A 22,575-nucleotide genomic window follows, 5' to 3' on the forward strand; every position below is an offset into this window, starting at 1 on the left:
CACTTTCCTTTTCATTTTCCTCCCTCTGCAGTTTCCTTTTTTTTGATGAATCACAGCTCGTCTCTCTCAGTCGCCGCTACGTTTCAATCAGAGCCTCTTCTGTTTGCCCAAATAGTTTTTAAATTAACTTACTTTGACAAATCCAATCACCACACAAAGGAGAATTTCTCATCAGGGGAAATAGTCACAGTCTGCTGACAATACTTGCTTCTGATCCTCTTGTGGGTTGTCACGGCCTCGGGTCCACCATATCTGATAGAATGATGGAACATCTCGCCGGATTAAAGAGGGCTTCCCTTGCTTCAGCGGGCGATTGCCCACTACCATGCCAAATTCTGGGATTCCCCTCTGCTTTGCACAGCTCTACAAGTTCCATGCGCCTTCGAAGGGTCCCCAATGCGGAAAAATCAGAGGTAAAGGATGGAGCTCATACTTTTCCTTCTGCGCTGCCCCGACAGCACCACCGGAAGTCAAATATTTATGTTTATTATGACAGACATTTAGGAAATGTCCTTGGGATCTTAGAAGTCTTCTCTGTAAAGTGTACTTTGAAATAAAGTCTTTGGAGTGATGCCCCAGAATATTATTGTACTAATCTGTTTGAAGGTACAGAGGAGATGAAGAATTAAAATATAACTGATTTAAAAGATCTTTAAACTTGCATTGTGATTCTGTATGCTGCTTATCTATAAATGTTATATTAGGAAATTTATCATTTGGACTTTTCTGATATTTATATTGTAATGGTATGTGGGTATGACCTTAGGAAAGGAAGGGAAGAGCCCCAACTGCATAATGGGCAGAGAAAGAAACTTAGAAAGGATCCACCCAGTTTACCACCCTAATCACGTGGTAAAAAGAGACAGAGGGAGATTTGTACTTTCAGATTTGCAAGATTCTGTTAATGTAACCTTAGAATAAAGTAGGATTAGTTCATCTTGTTGTATTTCCTATCTCGGGTGTCGGCACCAGAGCCACATGCAGCTATTTCATCCCTCTGCTCTGGCTCCCTCTCAGCTGAACCCGCCACTGACTGGCCCCACCTCTTGCCCTCCCCTCCCAGTCACTCCTTGCCTGGCCTGAGAAGGTAAGGGCGATGGCAGGGGATGGAGACTCGCTCCATATTCCAGAGCAGGAGCAAAGCACCTCTGTACTTGCCTCATCCCGCTGGTGCTTCTTCTGGCCCTTGTTAGTGCTGAGCACACCTCGATCACTCGGGAAGATGCATGACTTGCTCTCTGCCCCGAGATATTGGCCAATGCCGCTGCTCTCACCGCCTCCATGGTCTGCCTGCTGCTTTCGTAGCGCCTTGCACAGACAGTTAAATTTAGTGTGTTTCACAATGGGGGAGATTGCGTCCCCTCCTCCTCCTGGAGCCCATAACGATGGGATAGTGTCTCAGGGCGGAGAGCAAGTCACGCATCTCCCCTAGCCACCGAGGTGCACGTAGCACCAACAAGGGCCGGAAGAAGTGCCAGCAAGAGTGAGGCAAGTACAGGGGTGCTTCACTCCCACTCTGGAATATGGAGCAAGTCTCCATCCCTTACTGTCGCCCTTAGCTTCTCAGGCCAGGCGAGGAGTGACTGGGAGGGGAGGGTGAGGGGCAGGGCTAGTCAGTGGTGGGTTCAGCTGACAGGGAGCCACAGCAGGGGGATGAGAAAGCTTCATTTATCTGGGAACCTGAAATGTCTCTTGATTTAAATCATATGGTAAAAATATCCAAAGAAGAAGAAAGAACATCAGCAAAACAAAACAAAATAAAACAAAACCCAATCCTTACCGGTTTTTGGAAATGGTTCAAGAGGGAACACACACACACATGAGAGAGAGACAGAGAGAGACACAGAAAGAGATACGTACACACAGAAAAGAAAACACTGGGAGCCACAAAACCTAGATAGGTGTGGTTGGGGGGGTGGTTTCATGTCATTGGGCCGGAATGACATTGAGTTAGCCAGGCCCACCCAGGTTTTGTGGCTCCCGGTGTTTTCTGTGGGAAACTGGTCCAAATGACTCCTCGAGCGTTTAAGGTTGCAGACCCCTGTCCTATTTGATTTACCTAGAATGGCTGAGAATATAAATTACAAGCAAATTCTTTATGTTTGGAAATACTAAAGGGAATGTTAGTAAGTTTAGCTGTAATTTATCCCATTTCCAAACTGTGTTTAAAAGATTGGGATTATGAAGCACAATTACTTATTTCACATTGCTGAATCTTCCCTAAAATGAGCATATTATTAATTGCAGTAGAGATGATGCATTTGTCTAGTTCTTTACATGGACTTTATGTGATCTCAGTATTTTATAAGGCTTGATTGTTGGTTTTTGTGCTATGTTAATAGTTTTTATCTTCTTTTTTCTTTTTGATGCTGTTCAACTTTACACAAGTTTAGGATGATCTTAAATTGGTATAAATGTATTGTGTGACATAAATTTTAAAAAGCTTTAAAAATCTTGCCAAGAAAACTGCTTGGACACATCTAACCAATCACCATTAGTCAAGAATGACTCAAAGTTGTTTTGATTTTTTTTAAACTAAATGTAGCATCCTTGCTCTATCATCCCTTCATTTGCAAATAAGGCTGATCTTTGTTCAAATTTAATACTTTGTAGTTTAAACCTAGTTCCATGAAGCAGAATTATAATTAATATGCATAGTATGAAAGTTGGGGATAAAGACTTTAAAAGTTAATATTTAAACAAATCTTTAACTGATTGTTATGATTACTTTTACTAAAGCAAGATTTTCTATACTGACTGTTGTTGTATAAGATGCCAATTATATTATTCAAGATTAAAAAATGAGGCAATGAATTAAATATTAAGGTTTCCAACCTTCAGGAATTTCATGAAATTCTAAAGTTTTCTTTGTTTACATTTTTCCAGGTGATTCATGGCAGGGGACGTGGAAGGGTTTAGTTCCTCCATCCATGACACCAGCGTCTCAGCTGGGTTCAGAACACTGTATGAGGAGGGATTACTGCTTGATGTCACTCTTGTCATTGAGGATCACCAATTTCAAGCTCATAAAGCACTTCTTGCCACCCAAAGTGATTACTTCAGGATTATGTTTACTGCTGATATGAGGGAACGAGATCAGGACAAAATCTACTTAAAAGGACTGACAGCAACAGGCTTCAGCCATGTTCTCCAGTTCATGTACTATGGAACTATTGAACTGAGCATGAGCACTGTTCATGAGATCCTGCAGGCTGCCATGTATGTTCAACTTATTGAAGTGGTGAAGTTCTGCTGCTCCTTTCTTTTAGCAAAAATATGTTTGGAAAACTGTGCAGAAATTATGAGACTTTTAGATGATTTTGGTGTAAACATTGAAGGAGTAAGAGAAAAACTGGATTCCTTTTTGTTAGAAAATTTTGTGCCTCTCATGGCCAGACCTGATTTTTTGTCCTGTCTCAGTTTTGAAAAGCTTATGACTTATTTGGATAATGATCATCTGAGCAGATTCCCAGAGATAGAACTCTATGAGGCTGTTCAGACTTGGCTGCGGCATGATAGAAGACGCTGGAGACATACTGACACCATCATTCAGAATATCAGATTTTGTTTGATGACACCATCCAGTGTTTTTGAAAAGGTTGGTGCATTTGAAAGCAGTAGATAGTATTCATGTGTTTAGGGCAGCATCCTATTAATAGGTAAAATCCCCAAAATTAGTTGAAGGGGAAATATAAGAGTGTTTTAGAAAGTGGAACCTTGAAATCATGTCTGAAATGAGTGCCATTTTAATTTTAAAGCAAAGTTTCCCAGTTAAAGCTAAAAGAATTTACAACCAGAAAACAGGTAGGTTTACAGTTTTTCTGATTATCAATTAAAGTGAAAACCATTCAGTAGTGAAAAGCCTACAAGACTGTTTATGATAATCAGTGAAATCTGTGGTTTGTGTATTGACATTGCACAGTTGTGGAAGACATATATTTAAAAATATAAGAGTGTGCTAGAAAAAGAATCTCAGCATTTTATGTTTAGATGTTGAACTTGATTTATTGATCTGATACATCACATTTGTACAGGAGCTCAAGAGAGGGTAAATAATATTCCCTCCTTGGCTTTATTTTGTTAGTTCCAACAGATTCAGTGCAGGATCTGTAATGAAAAAAAAAATGTACTGTTTTTATTTTGACTTTATAAAAAGAGATGTGAGATACTAAGTTATAATTCTCTTTTCTGTTCTCTGATTGGGATATAAATTGTGGTTCCTCTTCCAGTTATTTTTCTTCAATGGCAGAGCAGTGGGCATTATGGTAGATGTTCTCTATGTTGAGATTGATAGAGATTTTTGGAGGCTATGGTTGTTGGAGTGTAAGAAATAAATCAATTAGGAACTGGTTTATTGACCAGGTTTACTGATTAATATATGACTTTAAGAAGTTGAGCACAGTTTGACTTTAGAAAGACTCTTTAAATTGGAAAGGTCAGGACAGAAAATATTAAAAGAGAGAATATGAATAAGGGTGAAGCAACAGAGAAAGTAAGGTCTGTAAATCATATGTAATGTTCCTTTAGCAAATTAAATACAAAAAATTAAATTGGGCCAACTATAAGAATTTCCTCTTTATGTAATTAAATAATTGGGTCTTCTGTGCTTGGGCGGCACAGAGGCTCAGCAGTTAAGATGCTGGGCTTGGCTGAAAAGTCAACAGCCCAGGTTCAAGTCCTTTTTTATTATTATAAGATTTTTTTTATTTTTAAATATATATATATAAGTATTAAATACATGAACAGTGTTGCTTCTAGGTATCGTTCGTTTTGATACCAAATAATAAAATTGACAATTTTGATAATCGTACATTGATCATGCTCACACCATTATGATAACATTGTACATAATACAATCATCTTTCAACTTCTAATCCTTTCATCTCTATACTAATTTTGACATCTTACATAAAAGTATTTATAGTAATATTATGCTATTTCCCTCAATTCCAGTTTCTTCCTGTTTCTTCCTGTTTAATAATACAAATCTTATATTAATAGGTGTTCTATTTTATTTATTATTTATTTATTATTTATTTATTGAATTTCTATACCGCCCTACTCCCGAAGGACTCAGGGCGGTGTACAGCCATGAAATAAAACACATAGATATACAAAATTTAAAATCGAATAAAATGAATTAAATAAATTTGGCTGAATTAATACCCATAATTTAAAATACCCATAATTTTAAAATACATTAAAAATTTAAAATTTACACATAAAAGGGAGAAGATTTAGGCGAGGCCCGCTTGATGAAATAAAAGCGTCTTCAACTCGCGGCGGAAGGTGCGCAGATCCGGAATCCTCCGTATCTCTGGGGGGAGCTCATTCCAGATCGTCGGTGCCCCCACAGAGAAGGCTCTCCCCCTAGGGGCCGACAGCCGACATTGTTTGGCTGACGGCACCTGGAGGAGCCCTTCTCTGTGGGAGCGTACTGGTCGGTGGGAGGCTGTTAGTGGTAGTAGGCGGTCCCGTAGATAACCAGGTCCTAAGCCATGGAGTGCTTTAAAGGTGGTAACCAGAACCTTGAAGCGCACCCGGAAGACCACCGGGAGCCAGTGCAGCTCGCGCAGGAGAGGTGTTACATGGGAGCTCCATGTTGCTCCCATAACCACCCGCGCGGCCGCACTCTGCGCCAGTTGGAGCCTCCGGGTGCACCTCAAGGGGAGCCCCATGTAGAGAGCATTACAATAGTCCAGACGAGAGGTGACGAGGGCATGAGTGACTGTGCGTAACTTTACTTATTTCTATCTTTCCTCTCTTATCCCTTTTAATATTTCAATTCTTGTACATTTTTAAAATTATATTCGCATACTCACATCATTGTCATAACAATATATGTATTACAATCAAAGTTGTTAACATAATATTTACTCCATATATATATATATAATCCCTTGTCATTTAATTAATCAATATTTTATTATTCAATGCTAATAGTCATAGTAACCTTAGTGATGTTATTTAAATGTGTATAATACAATCTGTCGAGTGTCAAATAACCCTCGACACCACACACACCTTAACAGCATAGAAGACCACGAAGGGGGGGCGGGGGAATACCGTCGGAGGATCCAGAACATCTGAATAAACTCCAGCAACGGATCACGGTGGAGGGGGGTGTTGCATTAGGACAACATACACACTGATAATGGGTGATGGGCGGGACACAAAAAAAGGGGTGTGTGGACATACGTCTGAGGGATTGAGAGTGAAAAGGAGACTGACGTCAAGGGGCTGCGACCAATGGCAAACGAAGGGAAAAACAAGCGGCAGATTCAAGTGTAACAGCTGAGAGAGATTGCCTGGGGACAGATAATGAGGTTAATGAGCTAATGAGGCACTATAAAACCAGCCAGGCGGGAAGCTTGGGCATCTCTGACTTCCTCTCAGCCCCTCTGGAGCCACTGGTGCTTCGCCAGTCGCTTTCATTAAACCAGGTTTTGAACCGCAGCTTCTATCGTGGGTGCGTATGTGTGTGTGTGTGTGTTCCTTCACGCCTGGTGAAGCACTGGCGGCTCCAGAGGGGCTGAGACAATCATCTTTCATTTTCTGATCATTTCCTGTATCTATAATTTTAAAACATTATATAAGAATATGCATAATAATGTTTCCCCTCTTCATAGTTCCTACCTCTAATCTAAATCCAAGTAGCACACATCTTATATTGGTGGATATTCTACTTCTACCCAATGTTACAGCTTTTCACTCAGTCCCAAAATCATTTCTCAAAATGCCCAATATTTGTAGTTCTTTATAGTCCTCCACCAGTCAATTTACTCCTTCCAGATTTTCCCTTGTCTTCATCAGTCACATAACCAACTCTTTGATTTCAGTGATAGTTCCAAGTGTTTGTGAACTATTCTACTTAGCAATCTTCAAAGGTCTCGGAAATTTTCCCTCCTTGGTCTTGAGAAGAATAATTATCAAATAATATGCAGCAGAAAACACAGTCTTCCAGATGTTGTTTATCTCCACTCTGTATTCCTGATTTATCCCAAGGACTTCTCAGTTTTGTAAAAATATAGCATATTTTCTTTTTTTCACCAGTAGATGGCATCCTCACCTAGGATTTCAGCATTGTATCCAGTATAACAGCTGAAAACCATTCCCTTCAAATAATTTCTTTCACTTTTTCCAATATACAGTCCAATATTTCCAGCATTTTAAAATGCCTTTTCAAAGTGTGCCAACAAATATTCAAATCCAATCTGCATTTTAAAAATTATATCCTTTCTTAAAATTCACTTTCTTTCAAGTCTATGATTTTTCTCCAAGTATCTTTCCGGGGTTTCTTTTCTTTGGAGTTTAATCTCTAGAAAATCATCTCACCCAGCTCCAGATCACTGTTCAAACACCACTCCAGCACATTTCTTTCTTCGGTTGTCCCAGCTTCACGGTGGCCATAATGGCCGCCTCTCCTTCTTCGATGTTGGATAGGAGAGTAAGCCTCGGATCAAAGCAGGAGAGTTGTGACTCTCCGCGATCTGCAAGATCGTTTGTCAACCCTACAGGGTGACTTTTGCCCTTTAAAGATCCCCCAACAAGGAGGGTTCAGCCTAAGTTCGTGAAGCCCCGCCTCCTACAATTGTAACACAGCGATGCCAAACCGGAAGTCCCCGGGTTCGAGTCCTGAGTGCCAAGCAATGGGGTGAACTCCTGTCCTCACCCCAGCTCCTGCCAGCGTAGCAGTTCGAATGCAGGTAGATAAATAGGTACCCATTTCAGTGGGAATCAGTGTTCCCTGACGTCATGCTGGCCACATAACCACGGAAATTTCTTTGGACAATACTTGCTTAAAGGCCTTGAAGCACAAATAAGCACCACTCCCTATAGTCGGCAGTGACTAGCGAAGTAAAATCTTCAGGGACTCCTTTACTTTTTTTACCTTCTATGCTTACTTATGCATCAGAAGCATGTGTAGCCTGTAAGCAATGTAACGTCCTTGGATAAGATACCTACATTCCCCTGACCCATAAATCTGATTACATAAATAACAACCCTTCTATAATTTTTAAATTAAAAAAAACAATAGTGTAATGAGAAAAAAAACCCTCAAGAGATAGTTCATGTACTGCTATGTTATCTAGAATTCAATTTTTTGACTATCTCAACCTGACAGTGTGGGCTGGAAAATCTTGCTCTGGAATATGTGAATCTTCCTTTTGATGACTAGAATAATATGTGACTAATTTTAAAAGGTGCCAAATATTTATGACCCACTGGGTCACTATTTCAGAGATATTTCCTTACCAAATTCCTCAATGCCTTCAACAGTGACTGAGCTTCTAACGTACTGCCTTCACTAGAAAAGCTCTTAAAAATTCAGGGACATATTCAAAGATGTATCTGTTTAAAGAAAATGTTTTATGACTTATTTTGTATTATGTCATAAAATATTTTATATTAATTTTTATGTCATAAATAATTTTATAAAATCTGTCAAATTTCAAGTCCACTGGAGTCATGGCTTCTTGATTTTGGACATATTCTGTAAATCAGTCTGTTTGAGGTACCTTGGTTCAAAAATTACTGTCTAATGATGCACCATTTCACCATTTAAAAGTTATGAGAATAAGAATTTTAGTATATATAGATGTATGTGGAGAAATCATGACTTCTCCTCCCTGGTTGGGAACGGCAGGCAGCGCTGGGTAGACTCCGTCAATTGACCAATCAGGACCGGATCTGCAATGACGTTAAGTCCCACCCTTTCCTGCTGCTCTCCAGTTTATCAACTCGGTCGACTTGGACAGTCATGTCTCCTGCATTGCCTTCTCTTATCTTAGCTTCAAAACAAACAAACAAAAAAACATTTTAAAGGAGCAGTTTGGCGGACGATCGGAGCGCTACCAGCGTGAAGGACTCGTTCCGGTCCCGCTGACGGCTGATCGCGGCTCCTAACTGCTGGCCGGCAGTTTTTTCAGGCAGGGCCCACGAGTTCGCTCCGTAGCCCTGTTCTGCACCGCGCTCGCCTCCTTCTCGATTTGGCGGGCGGTTTTCGCTAGTCCCAAGCCTTTGCTTAGCAGCCCATCTCGTGACGGCGATCAGCGGCTTAGATCGCAGTGAGTTGTCTGCTGCTGGGTGATTGATCTCCGTCATTCCTAGCACGAGGAGCGCAGTGAGTACAGGGGCCATTTTCTCTTTAATTTTGGCGCCAAGGGAGCTCCTTCCAAGATGGTGGATGCCCGTTCTTCAAGAGCTGGCCGTGGGGCGGTATCCCATAAAGATAGAAAGCGCCATAGCAGCGATCCGGGGGAAGGGACCTCAGGCCATCAGCGAAGCCATAAAAGGTCTAAAGTGCCATCTGCCCCTCCAGCTAAATTGGCGCAAACCCTGAAGGATGAGCAGCGCCGCCACAAGGCTCTGGAACGAGCCGTTCAAAAAGCGCAGCTCCAAGCCGCAAAACATTCCATGACCCTTCCCACCTCAGCTGCCCCTCAGGTTACTTCCCCTGGGGTTTCTGACAATCAAGCCCAACCCCAGGCCAACCATAGGGCTTTGCTTTCTCCAGATCATTTTGGCACGGGGATTTCTCCTTCTACTGATGAAGCAGCTATTTTATTCGCCACGCTGCCTCCTGAGGGCCATTCCCCAATTTCTGATTCTCAGAACCGGGGGGACATTGCTTCATCGGAATACCAGCCTCCTCCTCCTCCTTCTCCTCTCCCCCCTCCTCCCCCCCTCTTCCTCCTCCGGCTATTGACTCTCTGCCTTCTACTATTCCTCCTGCTCTGGCATCCATCATTACAGCAGCCATCCGTCAGGGTGAGGGTCTTCACCAGCGTGCTGAGTCTGAGGTGTCTGACTACGCCAGTCAAGTCAGCAATTTATCACGCAGGAGAGAGGCTTCACCCCATCTGGAGAGACCCTCATCTCCAACTTCTGCCAGGCAGATCTCTCTATCAGCTGAGGACCTTGCCTTGGACCAAGATTCGTCTGATGATGAAGGTCTTGCACCCGACCAACCGGCCTTCATAGGCCTTTTCAAACCTCACCTTTTTCGCTCCTTGCTATATAAGGCTCTATCTGTCACCAAAATGTTGCCTGCTCCCTCTGTTCCAGCAGCTTCTTCCTCTACTGATGATCCCTCCGCTTCTCTCTTTGCAGAACAGCCTGCTCGAGTGGATACCTTGCCAGCACCAAAATTGTTTTCAGATGTGGTGAAGAGGCAATGGGCATCTCCTGGTTCTGGGCCCTTGCCCAACTCTCAGGACAAAAAGTTTTATGCTATGGCAACTGATTTTTCTGACTTATTGCAGGTACCAATTGTGGACGCTCCGGTCGTAGCCTTGTCATCTTCTACTCACCTTGCTGGCCCTCCTGATGAGTCCTTGCGCCCTGAGGACAAACGAGCCGAGCGTACCCTGATCAAAGGTCATCAAGCTTCAGCATGGGCGGTAAGAGCCGCTTCGGCGGCATCTTTCTTCAACAGGGCCTCTACATTGTGGTTGAAACAGTTGCAGGATCGTCTTCCAGCCTCCGACACACGCTCTCAACAAGACATTAATAAAATATTAGCCGAATTTTTGGCCGATGCGACCCTTAACACTGCCCATTTCGCAGCCAAAGCCATTGGGTCCTCAGTCACATCCCGGAGGCTCTTCTGGCTCCGCCACTGGCAAGCCGATGCCAGAAACAAATGGCGCTTAGCAGCTTCTCCTCATGAAGGGAACAACCTGTTTGGTTCCTCCTTTGATCCTATTTTGGTTGAGACCAGGGATCACAAGAAAGTTTTTCCGGTGGTGTTTCAGAGGTCGAAATTTCGTCAACAATCTTATTATCGGGCCCAGTCCTTTCGTCCATCCGAAAGTGGCTCCTCCTTCAACCGTTCCTCTCGCAACTTTTCCTCCAGAGGAATGCAAAATCAAGACTTTCAGGTCAGATCCAATTCTAGATTCCCCCCCAGAAGGTCCTTCCGAGGTGGCAGAGGCCGCCCCTTCCGCAAATCTCGTTAATCGGCCTCCAGATTCTCTAGTTGGGGGCCGCCTTTCTTTTTTCTCCGATACTTGGGATGCTACTACCTCTGATATTTGGCTTCGTTCTACCATTCGGGAGGGTCTTCGTTTGGAGTTTAGTTCTCTTCCCCCTCGGGTTTTTGTTCCTTGCTTCCTTTCCCAAGACCTTCCTTCCCTCGCCCGTATGGTTTATGGTTTATTTGATTTGTATACCGCCCTACTCCCGAAGGACTCAGGGCGGTGAACAGCCAACAATAAAATACATAAATACAAAAAATTTAAAAACCAGATAAAATCAAATTAAATCATTTTGGTCCAGACAGATTAAAACACCCCAATAATTTAAAAACAGATTAAAATTTACATATTTAAAAAGGGAAGAAATTAGGCCAAGCCCGCCTGATGGAATAAAAAGGTCTTCACAGCACGGCGGAAGGAGCGCAGCTCCGGGATCCTCCGTATCTCCGGGGGGAGCTCATTCCAGATGGTAGGTGCCCCCACAGAGAAGGCTCTCCCCCTAGGGGCCGCCAGTCGACACTGTTTGGCTGATGGCACCCGGAGGAGTCCCTCTCTATGAGCGTACTGGCCGGTGGGAGGCTATTGGTGGTAGTAGGCAGTCCCGTAAATAACCAGGTCCTAAGCCATGGAGCGCTTTAAAGGTGGTAACCAAAACCTTGAAGCGCACCCGGAAGACCACCAGGAGCCAGTGCAGCTCGCGCAGGACAGGGGTTACATGGAAGCGCCATGTCGCTCCCATTACCACCCGCGCGGCCGCACTCTGCGCCAGTTGAAGCCTCTGGGTGCTCCTCAAGGGGAGCCCATGTAGAGAGCATTACAATAGTCCAGGCGGGAGGTGACGAGGGCATGAGTGACCATGCGTAACGAGTCCCGATCCAGAAAGGGACGCAACTGGCGAATCAGGCGAACCTGATAAAAAATCCTCCCGGTCACGGCCGTCAAGTGCTCTTCTAAAGACAGCCGTGAGTCCAGGAGGATGCCCAAGTTGCGCACCCTCTCCGTGGGGGCCAATGATTCGCCCCCAATAGTCAGTGATGGCGTCAACTGACTATATCGGGACGTCGGAAACCACAGCCACTTGGTCTTGGATGGGTTGAGCCTGAGCCTGTTCCTCCCCATCCAGATCCGTACGGCCTCCAGGCACCGGGACATCACTTCAAGGGCATCGTTGGGGTGATCCGGGGTGGAGATGTACAGCTGGGTGTCATCAGCGTACTGATGGTACTCCACCCCGAAACCACGGATGATCTCGCCCAGCGGCTTTACATAAATGTTGAACAGGAGAGGCGAGAGGACCGACCCTTGCGGCACCCCACATATGAGGGGCCTCGGGGTCGACCTCTGTCCCCCTGTCAACACAGACTGCGACCGGTCAGAGAGAAAGGAGGAGAACCACCGCAACACAGTGCCTCCCACCCCTAACTCTTCCAACCGGTGCAGCATGATACCGTGGTCGAGGGTATCAAAAGCCGCTGAGAGATCTAACAGGACCAGGACAGAGGAGCACCCCCTGTCCCGAGCCCTCCAGAGATCATCAACCAACGTGACCAATGCCGTTTCCGTGCTGTACCCGGGCCTGAAGCCCGACTGGAACGGATCCAGATACGTCGTTTCATCCAGGTGCTGGGGGAGCTGTTGCGCAACCACACTCTCAACAACCTTCGCCACAAAACGAAGGTTGGAGACCGGACGATAATTTACCAACATTGCCGGGTCCAGGGAAGGCTTCTTGAGGAGAGGCCTCACCACCGCCTCTTTCAAGGCGGCAGGAAAGACACCCTCACCCAACGAAGCATTTATAATTCCCTGGAACCAGCCTCGTGTCACCTCCCGAGAAGCCAGCACTAACATGGAGGGACACGAGTCCAATAAACAAGTGGTCACGTTCAGTCTACCCAGAATCCTGTCCACATCCTCAGGGGTCACAGGATCAAACTCATCCCAGATAACATTCTCAAGACCTGCCCCAGTCCCTCCCCCTGAGACTACCCAGTCGGAGTCCAGATCTTCCCGAATCTGAGTGATTTTGTCATACAGATATTGAACAAAATCCTCGGCTCTACCCTCCAAAGGGTCCTCCCGCGCTTCCTGGTGGAGCAGGGAGCGGGTCACCCTAAACAGGGCGGCCGGGCAATTATCTGATGACGCAATAAGAGCAGCAAAATAGCTACATTGGATTCCTTATGGTGGTGGTCATCTGCAGCCATCTCCAAGGGTACCTTGTTTAGAGAGCCCCATAGATTAGTGCTTACTACCGATGCGAGCCTCACCGGCTGGGGTGCACACCTGGATTCCCATATGGTTCAGGGACTTTGGGCTAAGGAGGAGGAGGGCTGTTCCATTAACCTTCTAGAACTGCGGGCGATTTTCCTCGCTTTATGCCATTTCCAACATTTGCTCCAAGGTCAGCACGTGCTCGTGTTAACCGACGTCTCCGCTAAGGCCTATGTTAACAGGCAAGGTGGCACCCGCTCTCGGGCCCTTTTTCACGAATCCCTACAGCTAGGGTCCTTGGCTGAGTCTCATTTAGCCTCCCTACGGGCGTCTCACATTTCTGGCAAGTCTAACATTCAGGCAGATTCTCTTAGTCGCAATTTAGTGGACCATTCCGAATGGAAGCTTCATCCGGATCTCTTCCTGGACCTGTCTACTCACTTTGGCTCCCCTGCGGTGGACTTGTTCGCTTCACACGTCAACCATCAGGTTCTGTGTTTCCTTTCCAGATTTCCATCTCCAGGCGTGGAAGCGGTGGATGCACTTCAGTCACCCTGGCCTAGGGGTGTTCTTCTTTATGCGTTTCCTCCCCTGCCACTCATCTCCAAGGTCATCAGGAAGCTCCTGGAAGAGAAGTTGGGACTGGTTCTCATAGCACCGCACTGGCCTCGCTGGCCCTGGTTCTTGGACCTGGTCTCCCTGTCCACTGCCCGTCCATGGCGGATACCAGACGACCGAATTTGCCTACTACAGGGGGCTCTTGTACATCCCGAGCCCCAGTGGCTGCAACTAACCACCTGGAGACTGAGCGGGAGTTCTTGACTAGGGCCAACATTCCACCTGCTGCTATTAGGACCAACCAGGCCGCATGGCGCCCGTCCACCGCTCATATTTATGAGTCTACCTGGCGCTCCTTCTCGTCCTGGTGCTTGACTCGCCAGATCAACCCTACTTCGCCTTCAGTGGCGCACGTCATCGGCTTTCTCCAAGACGGCTTCGACTCTGGCCTTGCTCCTTCTACTCTGAAGCAACAGGCCGCGGCCTTGGCTTCCGTCTCCGCATGTGACTCTCTGGCAACTGTTACTAAGGATCCCTTGATCCGCCAATTTCTGCGGGAGCCTCCAACCTGAGGCCGCCGGTTGTCCACCGTTTCCCCACTTGGGACCTCTCAAAGGTTTTGTCCTCCCTCACACAACCTCCTTTGGAGCCCCTCAGGGCGACTACTCTGAAATTTCTCTCCTTTAAGGTGGCGTTTTTGGTGGCAGTGACCTCTGCCCGTCGCATTTCCGAAATGGCCGCCTTGTCGGTTCCTCCATTTGGACCCCACATTTCTCCCCAAAATAAATTCTATGTACCATCGTTCACAGGAAATCTCCTTGCTCAATTTTTGTCCTAACCCGTCTCACCGCCTCGAAAAGGTGTGGCACACTCTCGACGTACGCAGAGCCTACATCTCCCGTTCTGCTTCCTTCCGTAAAACCGAGGCCTTGTTTGTCTCGTTTCAACCTACTACGATGGGAACCAAGGTTTCTGCTCCGACTCTGGGCCGTTGGATCCGTGCCACGATTGCCTTCGCATACGAGTTGCAGTCCCTTGCGATTCCCAGCCGAGTGACCGTGCATTCCACCAGGAGTGCGGCTACCTCCGCTGCATGGGTGACTCAAGCGTCATTGGAGGAAGTCTGCAAGGCAGCGACTTGGTCTACCCCGACACCGTTTATTAGACACTACCATCTGGATGTCTACGCGTCAGCTGATGCGGCGTTCGGCAGACGGGTCCTGCAACTGGTTCATGTTTCCTGATCTTCGGCTCGCCCTGGCACTGCCCGCCCGTTGGACATCAAGCTTTGGTATGTCCCAGCGCTGCCTGCCGTTCCCAACCAGGGAGGAGAATGGGCGTTGGTCCTACGTGATACACCCGTTCTCTCCCGCGGGAGGGAACAGCAGGCAGCCCCCTCCCTATTGGGGCTGAGCCGTCGGGTGTCGGGGTGGGGTGGGTTCTACTTACCTTTCTTTACTTTCAGCAGGAGATACGCCAGTCTGCAGTGAATTCCTCGCCGATAAACTGGAGAGCAGCAGGAAAGGGCGAGACTTAACGTCATTGCAGACCCGGTCCTGATTGGTCAATTGATGGAGTCTACCCAGCGCTGCCTGCCGTTCCCTCCCGCGGGAGAGAACGGGCGTATCAGGTAGGACCAACGCCCATTTTAAGATATTGCTGGCCTATGACTTCAGAAGTATTAGCATACCTGAACTGTTGAAAGAGCTGCTGGAGTTTATAAATCAGCATATCTAAAGAGCTGTAAACTTCCATATTCCTATAAAAGATTTTATTAAAGCAAACTCTTCTTAAATATATCTTCTATCAATCCATAGTTATTTTACAGTTTTAATTAATACATAGAACTTCTAAAATGTCATGTAATCAAATATAAATTCTATATAGATAATCCTTGATTTACAATAGTTCCTTTAGTGATCATTTGAAGCTATGACGGCACTAAAAATAGTGACATGACCATTTTTCACATGATCGTTGCAGCATCCCCATGGTTATGCAATTAAAATTCAGACGCTTGGCAACTGACTCAAATTTATGATGGTTACATTGTCCCGGGGTCATGTAATCACCTTTTGCAACCTTCTGATAAGCAAAATCATTGGGGAAGTCAAATTAAGAATAGTATTAGTAATTTAACAACTACAGTGATTAACTTAACAATGTGACAAAGATTGTGAACTGGAGCAAAATTCATTTAACAACTGTCTTGCATAGCATTCGAAAATTTTGGGCTCAGTTGTGGTCATAAGTCGAGGACAAGCTGTACTTGCTATTCAGTTGCCACTAATATACAAATATAATTTGTAAAATTGAAGTTTTTTGTGAACTATAACAGCGTACTGTGAACTATAATAGTGAACTATAATAGTGTAAAGATGCGTCAACTGCCCAGTTTTCTCTTAATATCTATAAAATTATTGCGCCTGTTAAAATACTTAACATATTAAAATCCATGTATCTTTTGATAAAGGTATGAGTTCTTAATTGACGTAGTCATTAAAAGTTAATTTTAGAGCAAAGGGAGTCTTTATTACTGTATTTTTATATGTTTATATGTTAAGAAAACACACACACAACTCCTCTTAGATTATGTATTTTGAGCTAAAAATGAAATAATTACATCCTAAGAGATCAAGCTAAGTAACCAACAGTATTACAAGTATATTTTCCAACATTTAACTATAATGCTTATTGACTTTTAAAAAAATAAATATTTAAAAATAAATATGATTGTTGTGTATCATTGGTTACAAATATTTGAATTGATTAAAGGCTGAAAATTAGTTTTCCATATATGATATTTGCTAATTGCTATTCACTTTAAATACGGTATTTATATCTGTTTTATCCTTTTGTATCCTGTTTTATTTTATTTTCTAGTGCAATCATTTGTATCCATATTGTTGTCCTTCATCTCCTATCTGCAGTGTATACTTTGTCTCATTTGTACAACTAGTCCTCTCTTAGTGATTGCCCTCTTTAGTGAACATTCAAAGTTATGACAGTGCTGAAAAATTAACTTTATGATTGGTCCTTACACTTAAACCTTTGCAGGATCCCTGCAATCAAATGATTGAGATTCAGGCACTTCATCACTAGCAAGAGTTTACAACTCACAGCGTACTACAATCACATGATTGTCATCTATACACATTTGGCTTCTAACAAACAGAATAGAGAATTTGGCAGTAAAATTGCAAGTCTCAATCACATGATGTCTCAGTTAAAGCATGTGATTTGCTTAATGACTGTGGTGGAAGTGAGTTGATAACCCCATCAAGGATACATGAAGTTTTGTTTAAGAACTATATTACTTAACAATAGAATTGTGGATCCCAATTACCATAATTATGCAAGGACTACCTGTAATAACTTTTTGTCCAGGGACTATGCCCATTTTCCCCCCAAAATGCTTTGCTCTAGCACCATCTCTTTTATTCTAATTTGTTAAATAAAAAGTATTTTCATATGCATGTTTTGAGTGGGGCGGTAAAAAAGAGGAATAAGGTGATAATGCTCAAGCTAATAGCTGGTAACATTCAGACCTAGAATGATAATAAAGGACTAAACAAATAATGACAAATTAAAAGTTCCAAAACCTTCATTGGCAAAATATAGAAGAAGGAAATGTTGCCTTTTAATGAAATGGGCACTGTTAAAAAAAGGAACTTGGTGTGGACCAAACAAAACTGTTTTAAAAACTTATTACATAAATTGATTTTTCATTTGCTTCTGTGTTCAGAGTTCATGTTTTATGAATATAACAGGTAGCCTGTTCAAGCAAGACGTGTGTTGTATACTAAACACTTTATTATAATGATTCAAAGTTTAATATAAATAATTTATGAAATAAAGTTTATTAATTGGTAAATAATCATTTTCATGGTGAAGACCAATAGGGATGAAACTTAACACATTATTTTTGAGACTATCTTAAAGATGGATGTTTAGAAATATGTGTTAAAACTAAGCTTTCCTTGTAACAATACCTTTTGAAATTAAGTAGTCATAAATATGAAGAAGGTGTTTATTTCAAAATCTTTTATTTAATGTAATTTACAAAAAAAACCTTACCAACTAAAATACATTTCTAGGTTGGTGGTCTCGATATGTTGATAAATAAGAAGATACGAGATAGAGAAGTACTCTTGCACTAAGAAAGGTGTGTTGTATTAAAAACCAATTCATGTAGATTGAAAATGAGAGAGCATAATTCTCATTCATGTAATTGCTAGTAAATGGAGACTTTCCCCTATTTTTTGTATAGGGAAATATTTAATTTTAAAAATTTAAAAATACAGGTAGTCCTTGTTTAACTATGGTAATTGGGACTGGCAACTCTGTCACTAAGTGACATGGTCATAAAGTGTGACATCATATGACCCTGCTGACTTATAACATCAGTTGTGGTAGTTCCAGTTGCCATTGTTAGGTAAATTCCATGTGGTCACAGCATCCCACAGTCATGTTTATTGTTATTTGGCTTCCCATTGATGGAGGCTGAAGGTCACAAATGGCTATCATGCAACCATGGGATGCTGCAATGTAATTGCAAGACATCTATAATCACATGACAAAAGGGATGCTGTGACAACCACAACTATGAGGAACAGTTGTAAATCACATTTAGTACCATTGTAATTTCAGATGGTCGCTGACCAGGTGGTCATCGAATGAAGATTGCCTGAATTTTGCAGGGCCCTCATCAGTAACTATGTTGTTGTTAATGTAATATAATGTAATTGGAGAACTTGCCTCAATGTTAGACTAAACATTAATATTCTATCAAAAATAGAGCTTTGGGAAATTCAGTATTAGTATTAGGGAATTCATTATTGGTGATGCCATGTTATGTTGAACTGCATAAGTGAACTAGTAAAATACAAGTTTGCATTTAGCTGATACGGTAATTTTTGTATTTTAGTTTAGGGCCTGATAACTTCTGAATTAGAATTTGAAAGGCATGTTCAGAGGATTAGATATTTTAATTAGTTTCTTCTGTTGCACATTTTTCGACAAATAGATTATAAAAATATGGAAAAGGGGATTTTCTTATTTACTGAAAGTGTTGTATATTAAAGATATAAATAGTAGAAGGAGTTAATTATGAAGAAGGTCAATCTAAAAATGTTACTTTAAAAGATTCCTAACCAAATCAGTGTTGGGATCTGTCATACTGAAAATGAGAAAAAAGTTCAGTGTGGCCTATAACCACCTGAATTGTACAATTCTGAGTAATTTTGTTGAAGAGCAGCAAAGTAGAAGTGATATTGGTTGATAAGATTACTTAAAAGCTCTTCTGGGTTTTTATTTTAGCTAATAAATTGTATTTGAAGTATTTGTTTCCTGGTTTCCCTTAATTTGGGAAATTAGCCAATTTATTTCTGAACAATTTTTCTATAATATTTTCATGCTACCTACAAAGTCATATATAGTTTTGGGCAGGGGTGAAATGCTCCCGGTTCGGACCGACTTGGGCGAGTAGGTAGCGATGGCGGTGGGCAGTTCGGAGAACCGGTAGCAAGAATCCCTGCCCCCGCACCCATGCCCAGCTGAGCCACGCGATCATTAGAGGCTTTTTTTCTTTTAAATGCCTCTGACGATCCAAGCTCTGACGATGCCAGCTGAGTTGCCTGCCGATCAGGCAACTCAGCTGGGATCGTCAAAGCCATTTAAAAGAAAAAAAGTTTTTTTCTTTTAAATGGCTCTGATGATCCCAACTCTGACAATCCCAGCTGAGTTGCCTGATCGTCAGAGGGTTTTTAAAAAACCCTCTGACGATCAGGCAACTCAGCTGGGATTGTCAGAGCCTTTTGAAAGCATTTTTTACATGGTTTTACATGTAAAAAATGGTTTTAAAAGTAAAAAAAAAATTGGCCACGCCCACCCAGTCACATTATCCCCCCACCAAGCCACGCCCACAGAACCAGTAGTAACAAATTTTAGATTTCACCACTGGTTTTAGGCCTACATAGGACCACCTCTCTCTAACAGTTGTTGCCCTTTTCCCAAATGGGCAGGTGTTATGGTGGGAAGCATGAGGTTTTTTGGGGTTTTTTTTGGCTGTAATTTATATGCCGCCCTTCTCCAGAGACTCAGGGTGGCTTACAATGCGTTAAGCAATACAAAGTATTCTTTGTAAATCTGCCTACTTTGAAATACTCTGATGCAAGGAGAGCCCTCACACTCAATGGACTTCTAGAAGCAAGTGAAAATATGACTGTTCTTAAGTCCTGGGGTATAATTATAACTAGCAAGTGTATATTCGGTAACTTGAACATTATTTTTAGCATTAATTTGAGATTGGACTACTATTTAAATTATATTGACTTAAATTTCATGTTATCTGGTAAGTTTTGTAAACTAGTATCTAGAATACCTAGAATCTGCCTAGTTTCAGAGGGTAGATACATCTTGAAAATAAATATATGTATTTTGCTCTATTCTTAGGTGAAAACTTCAGAATTTTATCGTTATTCCAGGCAGTTGCGGCATGAAGTGGAGCAGGCTATGAATTACTTCCATAGTGTGCATCAACAGCCTTTGATGGAAATGAAATCAAATCGCATTCGTTCTGCCAAACCCCAGACTGCAGTATTTAGAGGAATGATAGGACACAGCATGGTAAATAGCAAAATACTCCTTCTGCACAAGCCAAGGGTCTGGTGGGAGTTAGAAGGCCCACAAGTACCTTTGAGACCAGATTGCCTTGCTATTGTTAATAATTTTGTGTTCTTATTGGGTGGGGAAGAGTTGGGGCCAGATGGTGAATTTCATGCTTCCTCCAAGGTGTTCCGATATGATCCAAGGCAAAACTCTTGGTTGCGAATGGCAGATATGTCTGTGCCACGGTCAGAATTTGCTGTTGGTGTTATTGGAAGATATATCTATGCAGTAGCTGGAAGAACAAGAGATGAAACATTTTATTCAACCGAACGATATGATATTACAGAAGATAAGTGGGAATTTGTAGATCCTTATCCGGTCAATAAATACGGACATGAAGGAACTGTTCTTGGCAGCAAATTGTACATCACTGGTGGAATAACGTCATCTTCTACATCCAAGCAGGTGTGTGTATTTGATCCCAGTAAAGAAGGAACTGTGGAGCAGCGAACAAGAAGGACTCAAGTGGTGACTAATTGTTGGGAAAACAAATGCAAAATGAATTATGCAAGATGTTTTCACAAAATGCTTTCCTATAATGGCAAGCTTTATGTTTTTGGAGGTGTCTGTGTAATCCTGAGAGCCTCGTTTGAATCTCAAGGCTGCCCTTCTACAGAGGTTTACGATCCAGATACTGATCAATGGACAATTTTGGCTTCTATGCCAATTGGTAGAAGTGGCCATGGTGTGGCTGTTCTGGACAAGCAGATAATGGTTCTTGGAGGCCTTTGTTACAATGGTCACTACAGTGATTCAATTCTTACTTTTGATCCTGAAGATAATAAATGGAAAGAAGATGAATATCCAAGAATGCCCTGCAAACTTGATGGTTTACAAGTTTGTAGCCTACATTTTCCCGAATATGTGCTAGAACATGTTAGACGTTGTAATTAAAAGACTCAAGAAGAAAGTATTCATGAGAAAAGCAGAGTAAAGTAGAGGGAAATAAAGCAAATATCATTGACTTGTGTTATATACATCTTAATAAAGAAAAAAGTGTACAGGAATGTATTTACAAAGTTTATATATAGGAATAACTGCAGTTTCATAATGATTAAATTTTTTTACATATTATATAGTTTGAGAGAAGGAAAAATAAAAGATGTTCTTCCATTTTATGTCTTGTAACACCATCTATTATCTCTGTAAACAAAACTTTGTGTTCAGAAAGTACTGGAACATACTGTTTTTGAAAGGTGGTTTAAAAGCAAATGTATTTTTTAAACAGGTGAAAATTTGGACACCCTTACTAGAACAGATTCTATTCTAATATAGCAGTGCAATGGGCCTTTTGTTTTAAGTACATTATTTGTTTTTTCACTTTTATTTCACTTTGTATTTTTACTTTTATGCCCCCTGAACAAATTTGACACATCATCTTTTGATATTGGTCACAATTTAAAATAGTTTTCTATTTTTATATGATTTTTCTTAATGTTATGCAATAGTTCCTATTAGTCTTGCTGAAAAATAAGTTTCTAAAAGTAATTTAAGTTTTTTAATGAAAATTCTAGACTGCCTTTGTTTTAATTGTTTGTGAATAAAATTTATGTATAAAGGAGGGTCAAGATAAAATGCGTATTTTTATGTGCAGCTAAAAATCTATTTTTACTAGTGCACAGATATCAGCCATATCTGTAGAATTTTAGCTTTGATGGTATCCTTTCATATATACATTCATTGGATAATCGAAAGCTTCATTCTCATTAATGTATATGCTGACTGATGGAATAATATTTGAACTCTTTTTAATGCAAATAAGGAAGAAAGTGAAGAAAGTGTATTTTTGAAAGATTTCCCAAAATCTTCTTAGTGCTTTGCCCTGAAATACCTAACATAAATGTGTATAATAAGCATAAAATCTGCTCTTTATGAGCAGATAATTTTCTCCAGATATTATCAGCTATTGGCAAAACCATTAAGGAAATGGTTTTTCTGATTAAGCTGTTGTATTTAAAAATAGAGATTTGACTAACTCAGCATTATTTCAGCAAACTTGAAAATATTACTGGCTTCGCTATCTGAATAGGATGGCTGGCAGCAGAGGGATCCTGTATCCCTTGAAATTTTGTTGAACTACAACACCCAACCTCAGTCAGCAAGGCCAGTTGTAGTTGGCAAAATTTGGAGTTCCCACCTCTGGACAATAAGATGA

At 42.2% G+C, this 22,575-nt stretch overlaps 1 protein-coding gene across 10 annotated transcripts in view; it reads left to right on the forward strand.

Moving 5' to 3' along the window:
• KLHL15 (kelch like family member 15) overlaps window positions 1–21,981 on the forward strand; it is a 90,051-nt gene extending 68,070 nt beyond the window's left edge. For 9 of the 10 annotated variants that reach the window (XM_087871341.1, XM_034433171.3, XM_034433169.3 and 6 more), the window contains 2 exons: window positions 2,887–3,598; window positions 20,205–21,981. In XM_087871341.1, the coding sequence (XP_087727467.1) occupies window positions 2,894–3,598; window positions 20,205–21,314 (1,815 nt within the window). In that variant the 5' untranslated portion in view covers window positions 2,887–2,893 and the 3' untranslated portion in view covers window positions 21,315–21,981. Of the gene's footprint in view, window positions 1–31; window positions 414–2,886; window positions 3,599–20,204 lie in introns of those variants that run through there. The other variant, XM_034433174.3, reaches the window with a different exon arrangement.
• The last annotated feature ends 594 nt before the right edge of the window (window positions 21,982–22,575 follow it).

Source organism: Pantherophis guttatus, chromosome 5 (assembly GCF_059756535.1).
Source record: "Pantherophis guttatus breed Tessera chromosome 5, ASM5975653v1, whole genome shotgun sequence".
NCBI classification, from domain to species: domain Eukaryota; kingdom Metazoa; phylum Chordata; class Lepidosauria; order Squamata; family Colubridae; genus Pantherophis; species Pantherophis guttatus.